At 45.5% G+C, this 26,062-nt stretch overlaps 1 protein-coding gene across 2 annotated transcripts; it reads left to right on the forward strand.

The window, feature by feature from the left end:
- The first annotated feature begins 214 nt into the window (after positions 1–214).
- Positions 215–8,391, forward strand: LOC117649814. Of its 2 annotated transcripts, XM_034392895.1 has the most exons (6): positions 215–447; positions 2,252–2,627; positions 6,740–7,090; positions 7,175–7,778; positions 7,891–8,029; positions 8,114–8,391. In XM_034392895.1, exons 4-6 carry the CDS (start codon positions 7,553–7,555, stop codon positions 8,190–8,192), a joined length of 444 nt encoding a protein of 147 aa, XP_034248786.1. In that variant the 5' UTR covers positions 215–447; positions 2,252–2,627; positions 6,740–7,090; positions 7,175–7,552; the 3' UTR covers positions 8,193–8,391. The 2 variants fall into 2 exon arrangements, with proteins under 2 accessions (XP_034248786.1, XP_034248784.1); XM_034392893.1 differs by lacking the exons at positions 215–447; positions 2,252–2,627 and having other exon boundaries at positions 5,529–7,090; positions 7,891–8,391.
- The last annotated feature ends 17,671 nt before the right edge of the window (positions 8,392–26,062 follow it).

A 26,062-nucleotide genomic window follows, 5' to 3' on the forward strand; every position in this document is an offset into this window, starting at 1 on the left:
TTGGGCTCTGAGCTCTGTCAGCGGGGTGAACCTCGCTGCCGCGGTGCACGCGCCCTCACGCGCACGGCCCACTAGAGCTCACGTTGAACAGCACGCGCCGACGCGCGGTGCACGCGTACTCGCGGTTGTCTACCTCTAGGCGCCCGGTGACTCACGCGTGTGCCGCCCGGTAAAGTAGGTCACACTCATTCGGTGGCTGGCCGCGGGCCGCGCCACCGGGAGTGGACTTTACTCCGGATCACACCACCCCGGATGGTGGGTATTTAATCGGCCGCCCCCTTCGGAAGCGCAGTTCCGCGCCAGTTCCCGTCCCGTGCAGTTCGCATACCGCCTGGGCCAAGCCCGGCGTCGTCGCGGCCAAGCCGCCCCGTGAGTGCTCCGACCAGTCCGGAGGCATGGTCCGCCTCCGCGAGTGTCTCCCGCCGTCTCCAGTGTCGCATTGAGTCTGTACGCGAGTGTGCACTTTACCAAAAATGTCCTGTAAATGCCGTTAATTTATTACCAGTTTTCACTGTAGGTCAATTCACAGCGTTTACTGTGATCTGCTCACGGGATTCACTGTGATCTTGTTCGCGCCCGTGTAAAACTCGATAGCGCCTATTCGTCGTATTTTCGTCTCCTGCGGGAGACGAAAGATAGGCGGCTTGGAGGCGCAAGGAAGGCGAATTGGAGACGACAAAGAGGCGAAATGGCGACGGGAAGAAGACGAGACGCTCGTCTCCGCCTCGTCGTCGGCACGACGCCGTTCTGTCAGCGATTCGTCGCCGTTTCCTCTCTTAAATACGTCTTTCAGCGGGCGAAAAGGGAGACGAAAACAAAATGGATGCTGAGAAAAATGAAGCACGGTGTAAGCCGGTGGTGGGCGTCGAACCTCGCAACTGTGGGTTGGAGAGCGAGGGCGGAACCGCTTGGCCAGAACGATTCCGCCAGTCTTGAAGAGTGACACCGTTAGTTCAGGAGTTCGCACATTGCTTTCCATTACAGTGTAGACTTTGACGTTGACTTCTCTTGATATGCGACTATGCGACTGTCTCTAAGTATGTATTTAGTGAGTACATGTCAGCAACGGATTGTACGTCGTTAAAAGGAAAGTCTTGGAAAGTCATGCTGCATTGATGTTTAATTGTCTCCTATTGATGACATTCCGGCACCGCTCTTCGAGACGTGCGGAATAGTTCTGGCCGAACGGTTCCGCCCTCGCTCTCTAACCCACAGTTGCGTGGTTCGACGCCCACCACCGGCTTACTCCGTGGTTCATTTTTCTCAGCATCCATTTTGTTTTCGTCTCCCTTTCGTCTCCATGTCGTCGCTGAAAGACGTATTTAAGAGAGGAAACGGCGACGAATCGCTGACAGAACGGCGTCGTGCCGACGACGAGGCGGAGACGAGCGTCTCGTCTTCTTCCCGTCGCCATTTCGCCTCTTTGTCGTCTCCAATTCGCCTTCCTTGCGCCTCCAAGCCGCCTATCTTTCGTCTCCCGCAGGAGACGAAAATACGACGAATAGGCGCTATCGAGTTTTTCACGGGCGGTGTTCACTGTGATCTGGTCCCCAGTAAGCACTGTGAGTTTGACGCCGCTAAGCACCGAAGTACTGCAAATCAGGCTCCAATTCACGGCGTTTACTGTGGCCAGATCACAGTGAACACTGTAACCGAGGTCACAGTGAACGCCGTGAACTAGTTCACAGCAAACGCCGTGAATTGCATAACAGCAAACATTGGTAATAAATTAACGGCGTTGACAGGACATTTTTGGTAGAGTGTGTGTGTCATTGAAGTAGGACCCCGGACCCCGAGCACGTAGTGGGACTTATCCATGTATTACGCGCAGTGAAGTGACAGTGAAACTACCAGAACCACCCACTGTTAAAAATTGTTGTTTTAAAACAACAACACAATTACCAACCTCGACAACGCTGTTGTTTGTGAACAAGTTTGCTTGTTTTAAAACGACGAATTCGTTGCTAATTATTTTTATGACTTATGCTGTTTCAAAACAATATTTTGCTGCGTACAAACAACCCGGACAATCTAAGAAGTGGTTACTGCCGGGTAACCGGGTCTCTACTAGGTCTGTGACCTAATCGGCAATAAAAATTGATGCAAATAAGGCTGTCTACCGGTTTACAAACATCTTGTGGACGAACGACGCAACTCGTTAGTAAACAACGAAAGTCATTTGAAAACAACTTTGATCGCTAAGAAAATTAGCAACATATTTACTGCTAAATTACAACAAAATTTTTTACAGTGCCGAGCATCCCATCACCACCATGGACCCCTTGCGCCTGGGGCCCTCACCCGCGCCCCGTGTGGGCGTGGGCGCTTCACGCGGCGCTACAAGAAACTGCTGAGCCTGCACACCGACGTCGTAGTGGACAACAGCGCCACACCGCGTCGCCCAGCAGCGCAGCCACGGCGGCCTCAACCAAAGCTACGTGACAGCTCACCCACATGTCTATATTTATAGCCAAGGTGGCTAGGAGATTTGCGCGACCAAACTTGCCCACATGCTCAAATTTAGTATCTTGTGGGTTGAAAAAGTTGCTGTCCACGTGAGAGGATTTACACATGTGGAGATTCTCGGGTGGCCCACCATGCCACCTGTAGAAAAATTAACATTGTGGGTAAGCTGGGATACTCAACTTGCGCACAAATGCAAATCATTGGCTGAGCGATAGCGAAGCCTGTTACTCCAGTGCGGTTGAAAAGTTTTGTCTGTCTGTCTGTGTGTGTACACTACTCCTCCTGAACGGCTCGGCCGATCTGGCTGAGATTTTGCAGGCTTATTAAGGTAAAAAATCAATTGTGGGTCACATTTTTAACAAGGTAGGTTTACGCCAGACCGCGTCTTGTCGTAACAGGCTTCGCGATGTCTCGCTGCCTGCTCCTCCAATCCACGCCTGGCGTACCTACCTTGGCCTGCGGCGCTAGCCTGCCTGCGGCAGGCAATGGCTTGTCCGTTGTCGGTTATTTTTTAACTTGTTGGATGCTGGGGGGCTCCGCCCCCCAGACCCCCCTACATTCTAAATAGAGTTGTTTTATCTACAGATAACACGATCTTGACCCTTGTCACTTTTTAACTTGTCGTAGCTGGGGGTCTCCGCCCCCCAGACCCCCCTTTCTCCAAGACAGAAGTGGTCTATCTGCAGAAATCTCTATTTTTCGCCGTTTTTTAGGTGTTTTTCTCCTATAAAAACTGAACCAGTTGAGCTAGGATGGTGAAATTTCGCGTGTGCTGAGCCAAGGACATACTCAAGAAGTGTGCAAAATCTCACCGAGATCGGCCGAGCCGTTCAGGAGGAGTAGTGCGGACACACAGACACACAGAAGGGGAAATAACTCTGAATTTCGGTGTACAAATGAATGAATTTCGTGAATTTCATTGAATTTTTTGAAATTCAGTGAATTTTTTGAATTTTATTGATTTTTTTTTGAATTTTAGTGAATTTTTACGAATTTTGGTGAATTTTATTGAATTTCAATGAATTACTTTGAATTTTTTGAGTAAATTTTTGTGAATTTTGCTGAAGTTTAATGAATTTCTAAGAAATACTTTGAATTTTGTAAACTATAAAGAATTTTTGAATTTTGGTGAATTTTAAGAATTTTCGTGAATTTCAATGAATTTTTGTGAACTTTAATGAATTTTGGTGAATTTTAATGAAATTTGGTTAAGTTTTTGCAATATTTCAGTGAAAATTTAATGAATTTTTTTGAATTTTAATAAATTTTTTTGAATTTCTTTGAATTTTTTTGAATTTTAATTCAAGTGTCACACAGACAGACAGACAGACCGACAGACAGACAGACAGACAGACAGACAAAACTTTTCAACCCCACTGGAGTAACAGGCTTCGCTATCGCTCAGCCAAAAATTCCAAATAAAGGCATTTTATTTTGACCTGGTGACAAAAGTGCATGTGCGGTCTTTAACTAGGGTCCTTGGACTAAGTTTTGCAGCATAGTAGCTCCGTCTATCATCCTTATTTACTAAGCTGTGGCTGTTTTAAAAATAGTCTGTTTTGGCCCACAATTGATTTTTGTAACCAGTTGTGGGTTAGCATTGTAGAAAGCTCAAATTTGGATATGATTTGCTTAAATGCGAGAGGAATTCACTTTTGAATTTATTTTTCGGAATCGTGAAAACTGCAGGATCTGTAGCACAATGAATCAATTGTGGGTCATATCAATTGCGGGCCATTTCGTCTTTTTGCTCGTAAATTGACCACTTTTGCAAGAGGTTTTCTTATTTTCATTAATAAAAGGGCCCTGGTTCTCAATTAACCAAGCAGGCACGTTTTTCACTCTAAGAGGAAAAATATGTAAACAGGCCTATTTCACTGTGAGACAGATGTGAGTTAAACGTCCTGGATTAGAGACGAAACTTTTCTAGTGCACATTCTAGGGCCGCCGGTGTGGTAGACAATCCAACACCACACCCTGTCATCGTGAGGTATTGCTACAGTTTATAATCTATTTCAGTCAGAATATTTAGTCTGTAGGGATTGATTTGACTCCTACAGGGCCGGACTGGCCTCGGGTGCCTAGCCTCTGCAGTTAGAGAGCGGTCCCCTTCCGGGCGCTATGAAAGCCCCGCAATGCGCCCCCCCCCCTTCCCAACAAAAAGAGCCTTATGGCGGACTGGAAGTAAGAGCTAGCGTTGTCATTCGGGGCTGTAGCCTACGCTTAACAACCTTCGTGTTGTAGTACTAAATGTGACAGAGCAGAAAAATGGAATTTACTGTGATACATCAGTAATTCAGAAGCGCTGAAAACAAAAAATTTAAGAAACACTACCGTAAAATTCGTCTAAAATAATGGGTCAGACATTGTGTCGAACGCTACTTTGCCATCACCCGCGCACCATGGCATCGAATGATTTCGGCTGTACTATGGTAAATTAATGTTCCCTGACCTATTATGAACCTAAATCAGCACGGGCGTCCCGTTTTATCTCGTAATGGCTTCACGGTGGCAATTTGAAAAACACACGATCTTTCGCCTCGTTGGATGGGCGCCATTTTCACGACTTTTTGAAGGGCCTTCCTTTGAAGCCTGACAGGAGCTGTTACAGTCGTCGCTCGGACATACACGCTATTTGGGGGGACAAAGAAAGGTTGGAGGAAGGTCTACCGCGAAATTCAAATCGATTCAGTCTCCACAGGGTCTGCGGTGACCCGTCGAAAAAAATGACCCACAATTGATTCGTGACCCACAATTGATTTTTTACCTTAGGTATGTTCGTGGCTCGGCACACGCGAAATTTCACTATCCTAGCTCACGTGGTTCAGTTTTTATATCCGAAAAACACCTAAAAAACGGCGAAAAATCGAGTTTTCTGCAGGCAGATATTTCTGTCTTGAAGAAAGGGTCTGGGGGGCAGAGCCCCCCAGCCCCGAGAAGTTGAAAAGTTACAAGGGTCAAGATCGTGTTATCTGTAGATGAAACAACTCTATCTGGAATGAAGGGGGGTCTGGGGGGCGGAGCCCCCCAGCATGCAACAAGTAAGAAGTAACCGACGATGGATAAGTAAATGCCTGCCGAAGGCAAGAGTGCACCACCCGAAGAGTGGTCTCCCTACACCGTAAGTCCGGACTGGGGCGGGTTCCGCCGGGCACAGTGTAGGTAGACCACTCTTCGGGTGGTGCACTCTTACACCGTGGCCGGACTTGGCCGGTCGGTCGGACTCTGCCGGGGCTTAGCCAAGGCTTTGCCGGATTCCTATAGGAGACATTCCATGCCGGTTCGGCCAGGGCCTGAAGGTGACCATTGACGATTTCCGCGCCACTTTGGCATTTTTTTGTACTCGTCGAGATAGGGCGATTGCCAAATTTTTAGGTCCCTAAGTCCATTTTTGCGCCCAGGGTGGCAATTTTTAGATTTCTCTGAACTTTCTTTAGTGGTTTTGTTGAAATTGCGCTTCGAAGTCCCTTTCTTGGCTCTCCACGGCACAATTTCAACGCCAGCTCAATGATTTTGTGCTTAAAAGATGCGTATTAAATAGAGGAAGAGACTCCAGTGGTCAAATTCTACTTTTGAAGTCATCTTCGTGGTGATCCAAGCGATTTTGTAAATTAAAAACATGTAAAAATGAGGTAATTTTTGCTAACTTTGGCGAGGCATCTTTCGATGACCGACATCGAAATTTGAACTTTTTCTAACGGATTCTTGAAGGTCTCGAGGAGATCTTTCGAGTTCCGGTGCCAGAAAGTATGGGACCGGCCCTAGTTTATCCGCTACACCGCTCCAAAGTTTCGAAAAATCCCAAATTTGCACTAAATGGTGCAAGGAGTGGACTTTCGCTTGCAGGCCCACGGCAATTGCCATGCGAGTCCCAGGCCATCTCGGCCCGACTAAAACTGACCCCTGCAATAACTTCAACTTGATCCCAAGCCCCAGGGTCACTCACCGGCTCGGGGGTAAAGGGGAAGGGAGGAAAGAATACAGTGAATTTTCACAAAATTATGCCCTAAGCTTATATGTCGTCCAAGCCCCGCATCAGTGGTGATTATGGACCTCAGGCCAACGCCGCTTCCTCATTGGTCGAATTCATCTGGTTTAAGCTTACCCATGAGTGCCCAATTTTGAATTAATTGAAACAAATTTAGTCCAATAGCATTTGTGATGAAATATAACAGCTATTGGAATGGGAACGTGTTAGTGTTCTTTCTTAACTCAAAATTGTTTTTTTCTGATGTTTTTGCTTGTTCTTTAACTATGCAATTTTCTGTTGCAGATGTCATTCTTTGCAAATCTTTGTGCCAAATTGGAAGCCCATGTGGGTAAACGCAAACCAGACGAACTCGTGAGAGGAATTGCTTAAAAAGCATACAAATTCGCACTGAGAAAATCTGATTTCGAAGATCGGCCAAAGTCAGGGGTTTACCCAATGAACTTAGTTGCGTATGTCCAGGATCCAAATTCACGCAACAAGTATTACGTCACCATGCCGGCATTGTACAACGATCTTCAAGAAGAGGAAGTGAAGGAGTTAATGATGCTATTGCTGCTAATAAGATACCATTCATTGTCTTCTACGGCAAAGACAACAAACGTAACGACTGTGTGTTGCACGAGTCCCATGAGAGTAAGTACATTTTAAGTTTTTGTCATGAGAAAATGAATTGTTTTGTTTATTATTTTTATCCTTACTTTTTATTTCTACTTTCAGGTATTGATCTGGCTAAGCTGTCTGCGATCCTATGATGAACAATACTCTGAAAGTGGCCCAAAGCCCAAGAAACCACGAACAGACTCTGATGCATCAACTAGCAGCGGTTCAATTCGAGACTAGTTTTTCTGTAGTTCATTAAAAGTGTAATTTGGTGTACTGGTTGTGAAGCCCTAATAATAATAAGAATTGAGAGTTTAGTTTTGTATTTGGTATTGGCGTTTCAAACAGCTACCGCCGCGCCACTAGCGGCCGCCGCGCGAACTAGCGAATCCGTGATCGCGTCGCCCGGCCTCCATAGGCGTCTTATGGGACGCGGCGTTGTTTACGTGATTTAGGTCTTATATTTCTCGTTTATACCCAATTGACATCATTAAAATGGAAGATAGGGTAGTGCAGAACACTAAAATGAAGAAGGACAGGCACAATTGCTGTGTTCCTCAATGCAGTGCAGTGAAAAGTGCTAACAATCATTTGCATCAAGTCCCGAAGGAAGAAGGTCTTCGAAAGGCCTGGGCGATCGCTATAAAAACGGGAAAAAGCCTGAATCCAAAGATGACCGTGTGCAGCAAGCATTTTTTGGACACAGACTACATTATTTCACGTAAGTGAGGTGTCATGTATGAGTTACTACTTCGCCTCCAAGGGTTATGTGCACAGCCACATCCACACGAAGTGTAGTATTTCTTCTAACTATTTGCTCTTTTTATTTATAGTTGGGGCTGGTTTGAAGAGACGGCTGAAACCAGGAATAATTCCAAGTCAGAATCTGCCCAATAGAGTACATGACAAAGTAGTTTCATCCCCTGTCAAACGCAAGAGACAGGAGAGAGTGGAAAGAGTTGCGAAGAGGAGGTTGTTTTCTGTTACTGTCTCTTTGTTTATTTATCTTTTACGTCCAATTAATTCAGGACTAAAAATTTTTATTTTGTCTTGCAGGTCTAGGGAAATTGATGGAAAAGCTGTTGAAAAAGCTGCATCAGGTTTGGGTTGTGCATCAATTGCACAACAGTTGTAAACAGCTTCACTGTATAAGCCGTTTATATAATTTTTTTATGTGCTTTTGCTCTTTTTTTGTTTCAATTTGTAGTTTCTTATGGATCACTTATTATTGTTTATCAATTTTTCTCTTTAATCAACTTAATGTGGTAGTAATCAAGACTTGGAGTCCCCATAATCGAATCAACTTATTTTGGTTAATCAACTTCTATTCATGGACTGTCTTAGTATTAAATAAGAATTGATATTGAATGTGTGGATTCTTCGGTTCTGATTTGTTTGCAGTGTATGTGTTTTTTTTTCCATATATAACCGAAGGATGGTTCCTCAAAGACTTCAAAGTTTCAAGACTGTTGCGAATGCTACAAAGAAAACAGTTCTTGGCCCGTCCGGTATGAAATAAATTACAATAGAGACGGGCATGTAGTATGATGTATTCTGTGCCGGGGAGGGAGGGGGCAGAGCGCTCCGTGCCGCTTTGAAGAAGGTTAAACACTAAGGTTCAAAATACAGAATGATTTATTTACAATGGTACACGCGTGAAGAAAAGAAGAAATCAGTTCAATCCATACAAAAGGATAAGTGTCTCAATGCAACATTATCCAGCAAATTTATGGAAAAATGTTACAACTGTTCCAGCTTCCGAGTAGTTTTTGGTTACAAAATTCGCCACAACTTTCAGTCGCATCATTAATTCTTGATGTGAGGGGGTGCGAATAATCTCGTCAGCTGGTTTCAGGTGATGTATTGGGGGTGGGGAAACCACAGAATCGTTACAGTTTCACCTCTTAATTGGGAAGGGTTGTACGTAAATGCTTTTATAAAACTAGACCCGTCATCAATCGTCCGGGAATTCGTTGTCGACTTCATCACCAGGAGGGCGGATGACAACCTGCAGACCTGCCCCGTGTATGGGCTTTCCTGCCATTATATACCAAGACTGGCCTCCCCCAAAGGAAAATTCAAGGTTTTCCCCCGACAGTTCCGAATGCTACCAGAACAGGTTCTTTTTGGGCCCGGTCCGGAAAGAAAAAAAGTCACAATAAAAGACGGGCATGTAGTATGATGTATTCTGTGCCGGGGAGGGAGGGGGCAGAGCGCTCCGTGCCGCTTTGAAGAAGGTTAAACACTAAGGTTCAAAATACAGAATGATTTATTTACAATGGTACACGCGTGAAGAAAAGAAGAAATGCAGTTCAAATCCATTACAAAAAGATAAGTGTCTCAATGCAACATTATCAGCAAATTTATGGAAAAAATGTTACAACTGTTCCAGCTTCCGAGTAGTTTTTGGTTACAAAATTCGCCACAACTTTTTCAGTCGCATCATTTTAATTCTTGATGTGACTGGGGGTGCGAATAATCTCGTCAGCTGGTTTCAGGTGATGTATTGGGGGTGGGGGAAACCACAGAATCGTTACAGTTTCACCTCTTAATTGGGAAGGGTTTGTACGTCTAAATGGTTTTATAAAACTAGACCCGTCATCAATCGTCCGGGAATTCGTTGTCGACTTCATCACCAGGAGGGCGGATGACACCAACACCTGCAGCACCTGCACCAGGGCACGCAGGCTTGCCCTGCCCACCTTGATAGTAGCAACGACCCTGCCTCCAGCCAGGGCATGCCTTGTAACATTCAAGGTTTTGGCCTCCGCAGCAGTCTCCGAGTCCGCTTCCCTCGCACGGTTGGTCGTGAGATTTGCACGCCTCGGATCCTGGAAACAAAGAAAGTGTCACAATAAGCAGACAGTTCTCAGGCTGTCCGACCAAGAGTCACACTTCCAGGAACGTGACATCACGTTGAAACGAACGTGACAAAATGTCACGTTCGTTTGAGCATTGTATCACATTTGTTTTAATGTGAACGAGGTGGTTTTTTGCCAATTCACACCCAAACGAATGTGACTCAATGCTCAACCGAACGTGACACTTTGTCACGTTCGTTTCAACGTGATGTCACGTTTCTAAGCGTGCGGCGGCTGACATGCGTGATTCGCTACGCCCGGTTATGCTAGACCTAATACACTGTAGCTGGCAATCCTAACCTTGACCTGCGGTCCTAGCTTGCGGAATAGGTTGGAGCGATAAGATGCAAACCGCAGATTGGACCGTTTTTGAAGCCTTTCTTTACGCATGAAACTCACGGGCCAGCACATTTGAGTGCTGAACACAGTGTCAAAAATATAAATCATCCCTTGGGAAAGTGCGCTTTTTTGTGGAGAAAATACGTAAACAACCTGCAAGCATGGTCGGTCATACCCCTCTACATGCCTTAGGAATGTTTCACACGAAATCTCGATATCAAATGGTTTGCGCGCTAGCTTCGGTGAAAAAGCCTGCTGCAGGACATTTCCAGGGTATGTAAGGGAGAGTGGGGTAATTCCGGACGCTTTTTTTCTTTTTGGTCTTTGAGCTTGAATATGCTTCTTGGGTCAAATGTTATCACAGGAGAGTATAGTATGGACCTTTACCTTCAAAATGGTATACATGAAAGCCAAATCTCAGCTACGGTTAGGGAGATATAGGCGCCTAACTAAAGCCCTGCACGTGTCCGGAATTGCCCCAGCCTGGGGTATTTCCGGACGACCTAGGGGGCAATTCCGGACGACCTTAAAATTTGACACTACTCAAGCTTACTTTCGCTTGTTTTGATGTGAGGCATGCTTTTAGTAGGCGTACAAGGACATTTGCTGCGAACTGAAGTGTTTGATTATTACTCAAAGCATATTATAAGGAGTAGTTTCTATCAAAACCCCTAAATTGACAACAATGTCTTGAGTAAAGCTCTTAAACATAGCTGAAATGCTATTTTTCGTTATTTCTTTAGCCTTCTGAACGGTGGGGATGCATGTTCACAATTTTGAACCCACTACCTTAACATTATGCGGGAAATTGAAGAAAATAACCCGTCTTGTCCGGATTTACCCCACAGGTAGTGAAAACCTTGGATGTTCCATTGTAAGAAAACGGCGAGCCATACGAGCACTCCCGAAACGCCAAAGTAAAGTCCAATGACCATATAATATGATAAAATTTTAGTCATGGGACTGAACTAGGCGGTAAGGTACGATAAGTACATGGAAATAGGAGGGAAAGATGCAGCTTTTGCCTATTTTTGATGGTACTCAAATTTCATGAAGCGACCACAGCCAAACGGTTTGACCTCCTACCTTGGCGGTTTGGAATTATCATTTATAACTGATTATCTTCCTCTGCCAGGCGGGCTTTTGAGTTATCTTCACTCTAACCCAGTGAAAATCGAAGTGTCCGGAATTACCCTGTGTCCGGAATTACCCCACTCTCCCTTACGCTCTCTGATATCGGCCATAAGTTGCGCCAACAAAGTTCATTGTGTTTACTCTCATATGCAAAGTTAGACTCCACTTTTACTGGTCATTTTACGACAGCCTTGTATATCTCTCACTGCAATGACCCACAACCTTAACTTGCATTTAAATAATTTCTTATGGTGGGTGTCCAGTTAACGAGGAAAACAGTTACTGATACGTGTCTGCTTCGGTAGCGTCCGACAAGCGCGGATCCAGAGGAAAAGGGGGGGAGGACAATTGTCCCTTTCTTGACTATCAGATAGCGGCCTGAAAGGTGGGCAAAAAACAACACTTTGCCCCTTTAAGTGGGCAAAAAGGGCTACTTTGAACCCCCCCACCCACGTGACACATTATTTACAATACTCTTTCAGTTTCATCTGTATGTCGTTACGTGTAATGTATCATCTGCAAGAAACTGGATTAAATGTCGATTCCACGAGGGCTGGTTTTGGCAATTCACCCTGCACCGTCATGCGATTTAAAACTTACCTAAAACGAAGACGGAAACCACGCAGATCCCAACGAGAAGGTAAAGACGAACCATCTGGAAGCAGAAGACCGTATGTGGGATAAGTATTTCTAGATACTGCCATAATAGGAGCGGTAACTGCCATAAATGGCAGTTATATACAGCCATTCGACGCCCGTCCATCCACGCCATGTCAGCTCGGCGTCACTACACTGTTAGTCAGGGGTGCTCTGAAAGTTCGAGTCTATAGGCGCTTGCCGTAGGTTTTGTGCCGCCTTGAGTCGTCTCACCACGTAACGCCGAAAGCGAGAGGGAAATCACTCAAAAATTGTAACCGGCCTACTCCGTATTACGTTCTATTACGCTTTGTTACGCAATTACAAAAGTCTTATTACGTTTGCACAGACCGAGATTTAAGCTTGAATCAGACCTTTGTAAAGGAAAATTCAGAAAATTTTTGGCTATTACGCTACTATTGGTGACCTGACTATTACGCGAGTGATTTCCCCCTCGGCTGAAAGGCGCCTGGAAACAAAGCGCCTTCGGTGCTCTCTTCTGAAACACCTTCTTGGGCCCAAACGACTGCATGAGATAGCAATGCATGCATGGCTGCTAGACTTACTTGCAATCTCATGCAGTGGTTTGGGCCGAAGGTGTTTCAAAAGAGAGCGCCCAAGCGCTTTGATTTGATACGCCTTCTGGCGTTTCGTGGTGAGGAGACTCAAGGCGGCACACAAAACCTAAGGCAAGCGTCTGAATGCGTTAACTTCCAGAGCACCCCAACATTGCAATGTACATACTTCGTCAATTTCAGTAATAATCTTCTTTCACAAATGCAATTGTTTAATTGTTCATGCGTGCTTTTCGCATAGCTCTACACAAACTTAAATTTAAGAGAAAGAGCTTCACCACGCACCATTCTATCGAGCTGTGACTGTCTAATAGTTTTAAACGGTTCAGAAAAACGGTTGACCCGCCAAATAAACATCTTTTAAACATTTCGAACCCTCAATATTATGAAGGAAAAACTTTTTTTCCCCAAAATCAGACTACTTTCAAATCGAAGAGTGTACATGGTATGCTCTAACTGGAGCATGCCTGCAAGTACGCTCTAGCTAGCGCATGCCTGCCAGGCATGCATTAACTAGTGCATACATGCCATGTACACGCCAACTGAAGCATGCATCTAGTGCATAAGGGATAGGAAATTGCCTGCATCAGGAAGCGTGAGCATGGCATGTATGCACTATGCTAGGCAGGCATGCGCTAACTAGAGCGTGCTTGCAGGCATGCTCCAGTTAGAGCATACAATGTACGCTTTTCGATTCGTAGAATATATGGCTCAAGACACGTCGTCGCCAGCCATGGGAACATCTTTTAAAGATATAAAACCCTATATAATGTGTGTTTTAACAAGGAAGAACAATTTTTCCCCAAATTAGACTAGAAACAAGTATATTCGCCATAATGGTACCTCACATGTACCATAGGAACACCAATCGCTGAGGTTCGTCGAAATCGGGCACCGCAGTGGTGTGCAACAAGTTGACTGAACAAGCTTGTTGAATGAACAAGCGGTTTAACAAGTAAAATTCCTACTCGTTACCTACGCACCTTGGATATGACGGTAGGCGGAGTGATGCTAGAGAGGTTCTCCACTCGACTGTGGTACGAACTGTTTTAACTTCCTTTTATAAGACGCCAGTGCCGTCTTCCCTCGGCCTGTCTTATCACAACAAGCCGATGCGGTCTGACCGACCGATCTGAAAGGGGATTCCCCGGGATTCCCAGATGTTTAAGTTACCACAGCCAAAAGATTGTTCGCCGGTTACATACAGGCACAGCCCAGCGAATCAGCAGAGATCCTTAACTTAACTAACACTGCTTTCATAACGTAACATAAGACAATGTTCGCTAAAGGATAAGGGTACGGACTTTAGGAAGTACTTCCAAAAGTATCTCTACACAAATTCAAAACATAAAAAAATAACTTACCCTTTTTGAAAAGATGTCAGAAGTGAAGTTTAATAACTTTAACTCTTACGATAACGTTATGATGCCCTTATGAGGTAAGTTAAGGATCCCTGCCCGTACTGCCAAACTAATCGACCAATTTAATTTTTTCGAAGTTTTTCATGAAGTCTACACCTTTAACTTTCAGAATCACGCGCGGGGGAGCTGATCAACCTTACCGTTACCCTTACAATATGCAAGTGAAAAAGTGCCTCTGGAAAGGGGTCCGAAAACGGCCTGGTTTCAGGTTAGGTTAGGAGTCGAAATTCAAACCGTTGTTAAAGAATCCATTCATCAGAAATGTCTCAAAATTGTTTCGTGGCGCCTCACTTTGAAAATTTAGGCGACCGGAAGTTATCGGATCGCCCCTGTCAAAACGCGACGGGGGGTAATCCATGTTTGGGTCTGACCCAAACATGGATCACTAAACTCAGTGAAATTTCAAAGCCCTCAAAGTATTTGTTATTAAATGTACAGTTCTTGGGAGAAGGTTGCCTTTGTGGTAATCTTGAAGTGTGTCGAAGAAAATTTAGGTCATTGCTTGTTTGAGCCGAAATATGGGACATTTCTTAAAAGTGATCCATGTTTGGTAACCTTACCCTACTGCTCCTCACGTACAGTGACGGTCTTGTTATAGTCTGTCATTAATTAGTTTAACCATCCGCTCTGCATGGTCATTGACAACCTGAAGGTGATAAACAATGTCTCTGCCCCTCTGATAGTCATCACGGCAAGCCCATTCACTAACTGGGTGGTCCAAATATGTCACATCTAGACCTAACATAGTGAAGAATTTGCGAGGGGTGAATCACTAGTGTACTCATGTGTACAAATTTGCCCGTACTCAGTGTACTCACAAGTTCAACAAGCTAGGGCCCGCCCTTCCGTCGAACCGAGTTGCCAGCTCCGCTTCGCTGCGCCTGCAACTCGGTTCGACAGGGGGCTGGCCCAGCTTGGCCTGCCGGCGGCCTTTTCTCGGGCCTTCGGCCCTCGCATCAGACCCAACTTGGCCAGTCGAAGGCCCGGGCCTTCGGCCCGCTCGCATCACACACACCGTGAGCGGGTAAAGCAAAGTTATCGATGTACCATCGTGACTTAGGCCCGCCCTTCTATTCACAATATGCAAAAGTCCTTACACTTTTTACTCCAACTGTCCTTAGAATATGCCCATTTCATTTGTCTCTTCACCCTCATTTCGAAAATACCCATATTTGCCATGCTACTGCAACTCCTTGCAGTAGAGGCACAGCAGGAGCGCAAAACGAGTCCGTCGCACTTTTTCCCATAACTCTTGAAGGCGGGCTCCTGGACCCCCCTTCCGACCCCTCGTTGAAGAGGTCTTGCTGAGACCAATCGAAATCTGCAATAAATTTTTTTAGTCGGTCGACCCCCTTTTTTGAAGATCCTGATGTGACTAATAGACGAAGTCGGGCTCCTGGACCCCCTTTCCGACCCCTCGTTGAAAAGGTCTTGCTGAGACCAATCGAAATCTGCAATAATTTTTTTAGTCGGTCGACCCCCTTTTTTGAAGATCCTGATGTGACTAATAGACGAAGTCGGGCTCCTGGACCCCTTTCCGACCCCTCGTTGAAAAGGTCTTGCTGAGACCAATCGAAATCTGCAATAAATTTTTTTAGTCGGTCGACCCCCTTTTTTGAAGATCCTGATGTGACTAATAGACGAAGTCGGGCTCCTGGACCCCCTTTCCGACCCCTCGTTGAAAAGGTCTTGCTGAGACCAATCGAAATCTGCAATAAATTTTTTTAGTCGGTCGACCCCCTTTTTTGAAGATCCTGATGTGACTAATAGACGAAGTCGGGCTCCTGGACCCCCTTTCCGACCCCTCGTTGAAAAGGTCTTGCTGAGACCAATCGAAATCTGCAATAAATTTTTTTAGTCGGTCGACCCCCTTTTTTGAAGATCCTGATCTGGCCAACTTGTAAAAGCGGCCGATGGGGTCGGGACCAGGTCCATTCATCTTGTCTCGTCGCCCCGATTCCAAAAATACCCCTATGTGCCCTGCTAGCACCAATAATGGCGGAAATCCCCCTCCCGCTCATGTAAACCATGATGCATCTGCAGCAGCCCTTGTGCGACCCGGACGGGATTTGCACACCCGGATTATTTGTTTGGACGGTACTCCTGAAGTACCCTCCAAATCTGGTTACTCTAGCTCAACTCCTTCCTTGTACACAGACGCCAACAACAACAACAACAACAACAACAACAACAACAACACACAGACACAAAGGCAAATGCATAGGCCCTCCCCCTATTTTTTGAATAGAAGGGCGGGCCAAAAAGGGCGAAAATCACTAGTTTTGCGATCGATTTGGCGTTGAGTGCCGTTTAAAACGCTAAATAAAGCCTTATAATGTTTCCAAATGTGAAATTTATGAGTAAAACAAGGTGTACTCACCCGTACTCATGTACTCATGTGTACACTAGGACGCTGAGTGATTCACCCCTCGAGAATTTGCCCGTGTTGCATGTGGCGAGGCTGCTCAATTTCAGGGACTTCACAGTGTGCCATTCAATGCTTCTTATCCGCGCCGTGACTAAACGAAAAGGCAATACCTGAGTTGACAAACGCAACTGTGAAGCAATCCACAATACCTAACTCAGAAACGATTTTTAAACGAATTTTAATAATAAGACACTAAGCTGTTTCAAAAGACAGAGAAAGTCGTTGTATCAAAAGACGGAAAGTACCTGACCAATTTTGAAAAGAAAAAAAAGGAAAAGAAAACTTCGTAGAAAGAAAAGTTTTCCTGAGGTTGTTAAGGGGGCAATACACTGAAAATGGCCAAAAACTGACTTGTGCGATTGCTTCCATACGCGATGTTGAGCGTAGTTCAAACTTTACATGTGTCAAGACCTTACAAAAAGAAGCATTTCAAGCCCAGAATGGCGTCGATCGGACGTCAGGGAGCGGAGCAGCGCCCAATCAAATTTTCGTCAAAAGTCAAACTGGCGGGCGTCCCTCAGTCCGCAAAATTGAAGATATCTCGACCCCGTTTGCGCCAAAATGTAGGTAATTGAAGCGGCTATAGCGTGAAGTAGGAATATGAACATCGAGCAACCCAAAGCACAAAATTTCACCCAAAAATACTTTTTGAGGTTTTCGGAAAAATGATCCAAACAGGTTTTTTCGTAAAATTTTGTACTTTTGATTGTTCGATGTTCATAATCCTAGTTCACGCTAAAGCCGCTATAGCGGCAGAAAAGTGAAAAAAATGAAGTATTGACTCTACTTTCTTTTTTCAGCCTTATTTACAAAAAAACTGGAACTCACTTTCAAAAAAGGGCGACGGTGTGAACTAGATATGTGTGTCAAGTATCCTGTACAGAATACCTGGACCTTGAGATCAATTACTTTTCGAGAAAACGTGCGCACCGAAGGTTGGCAGCGTTGCTTTTGGCCGAAGTTTTCTACACTCATGGGGTACTTGGGTTATGTCTGGCTGAATTTGGAATCTATAAGGAACACATTACAAGACAAAATTAAACTCCTTAAGGTAGGAAAGAGTTTTTAATGAAAACTAGGCACTTAAAATAAGGGGGCTTCAATGGGTATTTCCCACCTTAACCTTTAGCGAACATTGTCTTATGTGACGTTATGAAAGCAGTGTTGGTTAAATGTTAAGTTAAGGATCTCTGCTTGAACCAAACCATGATACTACCTGGAGCTGCTTGAACTCACCACAATTTTCCTGGGTGGCGTGCCACCGAACGGGGACATCACATTCCGGGAGCCGGGAGCAAAGTGCAGTGCCCGATGAATGGCGAAGCTCTTCTACATTACATTCTTAAGATGTGTCTTTTCAGGAGACAGCTTGGTTTGTCACGAACAATCGCAAGCAATCTCCTTTCTATTGCTATATTTATTGTGAGGGTCTATGTGCCCGTTTGTACTCAGTCAATTGCAGCCCCGCGGCGTGATGTAGAATGCATGAGAACTTTGGTGGATTATTTCCCTGTCTCCAACCGATCTTTACTGAAATGTTGTGCCTGCGATGAAAGTTAGCGATTTTGTAACTTTGCTTCACCAACGCACATTCGCATGGACCAGGTCGAAACTCATTTCGCAAGAGCTTCCTTTAGTCTAAGAGATTTATACTACTCGGAAGCTCTTATTTCGACCAATAGATTGATCGCCACGAGCCTGAACACTCCCACGGCACAACTGAGTGCTTTCTATTGTAAGTGTGTTGAAATGAGTACTACCCGCCCATGGATGCACCCTGAAGAGTGCGTATTAAATAGACTGATGACTTTGCTAAGAGGTGATGTCAGCAGGTATACAGTCCCACCAGGTATAATCCCGCCAGGTATAATTCCCAGCAGATATACGCCATTTTAATTTAATTTAATAAACGCGGGTTCCCAACAAGTATAAATCCCACCAGATATACACGTATTTATTCATTAAAATAATGTGTGCCACCAAGTATAATTCCCAACAGGTATACATCCCAGTAGGTATAAGTCCCGCGAGGTATAAATTCTTTATAAGAAAAACAAAAAACAATTGCTTGAAAAAGTTTTTACTACATGTTGTGTTTGAAAGACAGTAACAAACACCGAAAGTACAATTAAAAGTAACCATTAAAATGTAAAATGTAACAAGGTAGGTTTACGCCAGACCGCGTCTTGTCGTAACAGGCTTCGCGATGTCTCGCTGCCTGTTCCTCCAATCCACGCCTGGCGTACCTACCTTGGCCTGCGGCGCTAGCCTGCCTGCGGCAGGCAATGGCTTGTCCGTTGTCGGTTACTTTTTAACTTGTTGAATGCTGGGGGGCTCCGCCCCCCAGACCCCCCTACATTGTAAATAGAGTTGTTTTATCTACAGATAACACGATCTTGACCCTTGTCACTTTTTAACTTGTCGAGGCTGGGGGCTCCGCCCCCCAGACCCCCCTTTCTCCAAGACAGAAGTGGTCTATCTGCAAAAATCTCTATTTTTCGCCGTTTTTTAGGTGTTTTTCGCCTATAAAAACTGAACCAGTTGAGCTAGGATGGTGAAATTTCGCGTGTGCCGAGCCAAGGACATACCTAAGAAGTGTGCAAAATCTCACCGAGATCGGCCGAGCCGTTCAGGAGGAGTAGTGCGGACAGACAGACCGACAGACAGACCGACAGACAGACAGACAGACAAAACTTTTCAACCCCACTGGAGTAACAGGCTTCGCTATCGCTCAGCCAATCAAATGGTAAGATGCACTGCAAAAAATTCCGTACTTTTGTACGGAAATGGTACAGAAAAATATAGTACGGAGGTACGGAGAAAAGTACGGAACGTTCCGTACTTGCTCCATATGAACCCATGTAAATGGTACGGAAAAAAGGTACGGAACGTTCCGTAGTTGGCAAGTACGGACGGTCCAGGCAAATTATTGACCAGACATGTTCCGTACTTTTTCCGTACTTTTTTCTCACAGTGTGTACATCAGTTAAAAATCTCAACAAGAGGTAAATAAATAGAACAGGTGCACTAGTCGGGACAAACGTTACGCCAGGCCATCGCCGGCGGGCAGACACCAGGCATCACATCTTAGCGTAACACTTACCTATCGCAGGCTTGAGTAAACACAGTAAGCAGCGGAGCAGACGACGCACTGACGAACCGCGCGCCGTTCAAATAAATACATATAATTACCTATAAAATAGGTGTATATCTGGTGGGATTTATACTTGTTGGGAATCCGTGTAAATTAAAATAAATTAAAATAGTGTATATCTGCTGGGAATTATACCTGGCGGGAATTATACCTCGTGGGATTATACCTGATGGGATTATACCTGGTGGGACTGTATACCTGCTGGGGTAACCCCTTTGCTAAGAAGATTCAGAATGGAACGAGCTTTTCGTTACCCTTCTCATCAGAAACCGTCGTAAAAACTCCCTTGGCGCGTTACTCTTTACGTACTGATATGGCAGTCTCAAAATTATGTGTGTCAGACTGTTCCTGCTCACACCTTAATCCCAGGTAGAGCAGTGTTCATTGATGAATTGCACCAATATATGTATACTAGCTTTAATATGAAACGACACTTACGTTACTCTCCCATCCTGCACTCAAAAACTAACAGTCTTGCCTCCGGTTTGTAGACCTTCCTCGCAGTGCCCCGGATCACCACGCTCCAGCCCTTCGCCGTGTGGCTTTGTCCTAGTCTCCGCGCTAATATTATGTCAGGTATTGAATCTTCGGAAATCACCGAGTAAAACGAAAAGCAAGGGGAAATAACTGCTGAAAATTTGTACACCGAAATTCAAAATTCATGAATTTCAACCCGAAATTCATTGAAATTCATCGAAATTCATTAAAATTCATTGAAATTCACGAAATTCATTGAAATTCATGAATTGCAGTCTAAAATTCATCGAAATTCAATGAAATTCATGAATTTTGGTCCGAAATTCATTGAAATTCATCGAAATTCATGAATTGCGGTCTGAAATTCATTGAAATTCATGATATTTGATCCGGAATTCAAGAAACCACGTGAATTATGGTCCAAAAGTAATTAAGATTCATTTAAATGGATAAAAGTATATCAATTGATACAAAAACTAAATAATAGTTGTACAAAACGTGGAAGTGCATTGAAAAACAATCATTTTCATGCAATTTTCTTGTAATTTAATGCGGTAAGAGCTCTCCGGTATGCGCGCTTAGGCTGAAGCAGCCTGGCTTCTAATACCGTCGGAAGCATTCGATTTTTCTCGGTCTAGATTTGGTCTAAATGACCGTCTACAGACCTAAGCAACCCCGTCTAGCATTGAGTGGCCGTTGCGGCTGGAAGGCCCTGAAAAAATTACCGCGGTGTCGGGACTCAAAAGTAGCCATGTTCATCCCTTGGCTTGGCGCGAATGTATCCCCGCGTTTCCGTCGCGTTGCTACGCGTGCTGTGAGCACTCGCCTACGTCATGCCCGGGCGGCCAGGGGGCCGTCCGAAAGCCGTTCCAGAAGGTTCGAGAAGGTTTTCGCTAAAGAACGGCCAGGAAAAAGGCCCAGTCTCCAGAGAAGTGACACACTGTTTGCAGACTTTCCCGCAATTAGGCAAGGTCAAGGAGCCCTGCCGAGGGAAGGAATGGGAGGGGGCAGCCGGGGCGGCGACCTGCATCCTTGGGCCGAGAAGCCTCCCTCGCCCGCCACGCCGTCAGGATATTGGGACCTCAGCTGCCCTCAAAATTGGCCTAGAAATTCATTCGAACATGTTTCTGAAGCAGTGAAAGGAATGGAGACGAATTTGAAATCTTCAGATTTTTAATGTAAAGAAAAATATTAGATCACTGGGGTGAGCCACTTGTGAACAAAGACTATTCATCCCAGAGACCCCTCATTGTAAAACGCCATTGTCGTCTGTTTTCTCTCTTCCCCGCCCGAGACCCCCCCGAGAGAGAGCCAGTGTGCGTGTGTGAATGTGTGTTGGTGCGAGGGTCGGCCTGCCTGCCGCGGTGCACTCCTCCTTTTGTCTCCAATTTTAACTTCTGTCGCTTTCAATTTTTCAACACTTTAAGCGCCATATTCTGCTTCCTCATGTCCACGCGGTTAACGCCATATTTTATTTTTGGATTTTGTGATATTTTTGAGTTTTAACCCAATTTGATTACGGAATTATAGAACCACATTTTCTTGAGTATCTCCCGAAGGCCTAGACCTAGAACTGAATTTCAAAACTGCTCTTGTACATCTTTTCATGGCGCATTGAACGAGCTCCTTTCTTTTACTCTTAGACTTCTAGAAGCGAATTTACATTTTGCAGCCAGAGGCAATTGTCCTTGGGGGGCCAAGACCGCTCCTCTCTCGGCCGACCCGGACTACCTGGTTGGGTCTCGCCCGCAGCCCGCACTGCCGAATGGCTGCACTTTTCAATGGAGAATCGGGCGCCCTTTCCCTTGCGTTGGTTTAACTGGGCTTGTCGCGCACTCGTGAAAACTCAGAGGGCTTCCCCATTCGGTTACAAAGTGTGTGTATATTTGTGACTAGAGACCGGCACTGCCGCTCGTGGCGAGCCGGCCCGGCTCGGCAACCGAGTCTCTGTGCGAGAGAGAGGTCCGAGAAAGCCGAGGCCGAGTATTGCCGAACCCGCCGGTGCAAACGGGGCTCGTCTGAGCCGTGGCCGCCCGCGCCTCGTCGCCTAGCTTGGCGGCCTTGCGGGCGCTGGCGGAGACAGACACGTTCGCAGCTCCCAGCACAGCTCCCCGGCCGACTGCCGACCGACTCCGCACAGAGCCTCGTCGCTCTGTCTCTCTCGCACTTATGCGGGCCGCCCCATGAGTGCGACAGAGACGGAAGCGACGAAGGTGATATGCGGAGTCGCTCTGCAGGCCACACCAAAATTCCTCAATTTTGTGATGAAATTCATGAATTTTGTTGTGAAATTCATGAATTTTGCTGTGAAATTCAATGAAATTCATTGAAATTCATTGAAATTCATTGAAATTCACTGAAATTCACCGAAATTCATGCGAAATTCAAAATTTTGTACACCGAAATTCAAAGTTATTTCCCCTTGACGAAAAGAAACCGAGCTTAAGCCACAATCCCGGCGCCCAAACGCAAACAAGACAATACTCATTAAGGCCCCCAATTAATCCGTTCGACCAGAAGGAGATTGGGCACTCAAAAAAGCACCACCAGAAGGGCCAGATCGATTGTCGAACAGTTTTACGCCTTGATCCACTTCATTTTGAGGTTCCGAGCTAAAATAGACGCCAGTTACCCCTTACAGGTAGGCACCCAGATTGCAAATTTTGAGTTTTGGAAATCAGACATTTCATATTTTTATTAATTTGACCATTTCTGACAACTTTTGTTTCATGGAATATGCCCGTAAAATGAATATTAAGGCCGCGTTACTGCTGGTCTATAAATTAGCAGTGCGCCTAACTTACCCTGCCGTGCGGGACCACTTCCGGTGACCTCAAAAATCCCAAAAAATTCCCAAAGTCTTAGAATCCGAAAAGGAACCGAATTCCGTTTCCGCGCATCGACATTTCGAACCTTCGGAAAATTTGAGCTGGTGTACGGCAATAGATCCACCCCCCCCCCCCGGTAAAAGAACCGGGGGGTGACTTTACCGCGGGATAAAACCACCGCCCTTGGCTGACTCCTGAGAAGGGGTGGTTTTATACCGAGGTAAAGTCACCCCCCTGCTGGTCCTGGGGAGTGGTTCTATCCCGTGGTAGAACCACCCCCCTAGCTGGCTCAGGGGGGTGCATCTATCACGGGATAAAACCACCCCCCAAAGACGGGGAGTTACTTTATCACGGGATGAAACCACCCCCAAATTTGCATATTTGACGGGTTTTAACAGCACTTCTCACCACACGGTAAAACGAAAGCCTCACACTTAATTAGTATGTAGTTTTTTCTGCGCGCCAATGTACGAAATTAAACATGCACTTCGTAACGCACGAATTTGTGCGCGACAAGAAACGATTTCGTGCGTGAGTATGCAGAAAATCGTGCATTGTCGCGCACAAATTCGTGCGTTACGAAGTGCATGTTTAATTTCTTGCATCGGCGCGCAGAAAAACCTTCATAGTAGTAATTTGGTGTGTAGAATGCAAACAAAAAAATCGCGAAGGTGTTTGCAATACAAAGCTGGCGAATATTACGTTCCAAAGCACTTTCGTTTTCAAGCTTTCAAGTACGCGCCCCGATTTTGGGTGTACAATCTTCTGGAGACGGAAAAAAGCGTAAAGATGACCGGGACGCTCTCCCGTAAAATATGCGAAATATGGGGGGTTGTCTCATCACGAGATGAAATGACCCACCATTTTCAGGGGGGTGCTTTAATCACGGGATGAAACCACCCCCCGGTGGTTCTATCCCGTGATAAATGCACCCCTCTGAGCCAGCTAGGGGGGTGGTTCTACCACGGGATAAAACCACCCCCTACACGGATCAGGGGGGTGACTTCACCACGGGTTGAAACCACCCCTCTCAGGAATCAGCCGGGGGGGGGGGGGGGGGGGGGGGGTTATCCCGTGGTAAAGTCACCCCCGGTGCTTTTTCCATGGTGGGTGGATCTATAACCTCACATCATGGTGCAGATGGACTCACCGGATGCTCAATATGAACTATGCTCCAGGGGACATTTTTTTTACAACTATGAAAAGGTGTACATTTCAGCATTGCCTTCGGCTTCAGTGCCCCAGGATCCTAGTCCTAATGAAGTATGGAAAGTTTTAACTAGCAAAATTGTACCACCATACTGTGAGGTAATTTAACTTCTGTTATTATTTAATTTCAGAGGAATATTTTTTTAAAATCTGATATCTGCATTTTATTTCAGGTTACCTTACAGAAGGGCCTTCTGAAGGCCTTGGTAGATGCTGTGGGCTTAAAGAAAAATACGCCAAAGCAGCCTCCAGACAGGAGAAAGTAAACATAAATTCAGTTTTGCCTCAGAGCTGGTCAGTGGATAAAATAGTATCTTTATTTGCTGAATGTAATGTAACCCAAAAATTTGAGAGAGGAGTCCTAGGCGGGCATACATGGTGGGTTGCCTACTTTCAGAGGCCGCCGGACGAAGACTAACACGGCAATGAGGGTTGCCTCAGGGGGTTCTGCAAGTGCTCTTCTCAATTTTTAACACATGACACTTAACTTTAACACTTCTTAGGACTTTTTACAGTGGTTAACGCGTTATTTGTTTAAGCGAAGTGACCGCTGAAAAAATTTGCGGTTCTTACGACTTTTTAAGGTGATCAGCGTTTGTTTGCGAGCTGAGAAAATTTGCGATTCTTAGCGATATTAAGGTTGGTAAAAGTAAATTTTGTGAGCGAAGCGAGCAGAGAAAATTTTCAGTTCTTGTCCAGTTTTATTGGCTGAGCGATAGCGAAGCCTGTTACTCCAGTGGGGTTGAAAAGTTTTTCCTGTCTGTCGGTCTGTCTGTGTGTCTGTGTGTCCGCACTACTCCTCCTGAACGGCTCGGCCGATCTCAATGAGATTTTGCACACTTTTTGGGTATGTTCTTGGCTCGGCACACGCGAAATTTCACTATCCTAGCTCAACTGGTTCAGTTTTTATAGCCGAAAAACACCTAAAAAATGGCGAAAAATCGAGTTTTCTGCAGGCTGGTCACCTCTGTCTTGAAGTTAAAGACAAGTTAAAGACAAGTTAAACAGTAACAAGGGTCAAGATCGTGTTATCTGTAGATGAAGCAACTCTATCTAGAATGAAGGGGGGTCTGGAGCCCCCAGCATGCAACAAGGTAGAAGTAACCGACGATGGACAAGCCAATGCCTGCCGAAGGCAGGCTAGCGCCGCAGGCCAAGGTAGGTACGCCAGGCGCGGATTGGAGGAACAGGCAGCGAGACATCGCGAAGCCTGATACGACAAGACGCGGTCCGGCGTAAACATACCTTGTTAGTCAATGACAGGGCAAATGTGCGATATTTTTTCAGCATGCCTTAGCTTTTGTGGGGGGGCAAAACACCCTCCCCCCTGTATCCACGCCTGGGTCCGAGGCGAATTGGCCCAGGCCAAAGGCCAGTTGGCCGAGGTGCCAGTTCTGCGGATAGAGCTCCAAACCGCTCGGGCGGCCCTGGCTCGCGTCGAGGAGGGGGTCCGTCAGATGACAGTAATACTCGCCCTCGTGTATTCCCGGCAAAAATTAACTGAGCACTTTTAGTCATCGTAATATTTTCAAAGTCTTTCGAGCTAGGAGGTTGAAATTTTGTAAGGAAAAGAAAACCAAACGAGTATCATCTGCTTTCATTAACTTTCGTTGAATGAGGTTTTTAAAAAACATGTCCCTTCAGGTTTTATGAAACAGTGATATTGTTTTCATTTATGCCAATAGCTCTTCAGTACCATTGTGAAACCCAGATCTTGGTGGTCCGCTGAGATTTATGTTTATGATCGTGGTTCTTGAACATCGACGACATGTTCTTATTTCTTCTACATCTTACAAGGTAGGTTTACGCCAGACCGCGTCTTGTCGTAACAGGCTTCGCGATGTCTTGCGGCCTGTTCCTCCAATCCGCGCCTGGCGTACCTACCTTGGCCTGCGGCGCTAGCCTGCCTTCAGCAGGCATTGGCTTGTCCATCGTCGGTTACT

The sequence above is a fragment of the Thrips palmi genome, unplaced genomic scaffold, assembly GCF_012932325.1.
Source record: "Thrips palmi isolate BJ-2018 unplaced genomic scaffold, TpBJ-2018v1 HiC_scaffold_4, whole genome shotgun sequence".
In the NCBI taxonomy this organism is placed as follows: Eukaryota; Metazoa; Arthropoda; class Insecta; order Thysanoptera; family Thripidae; genus Thrips; species Thrips palmi.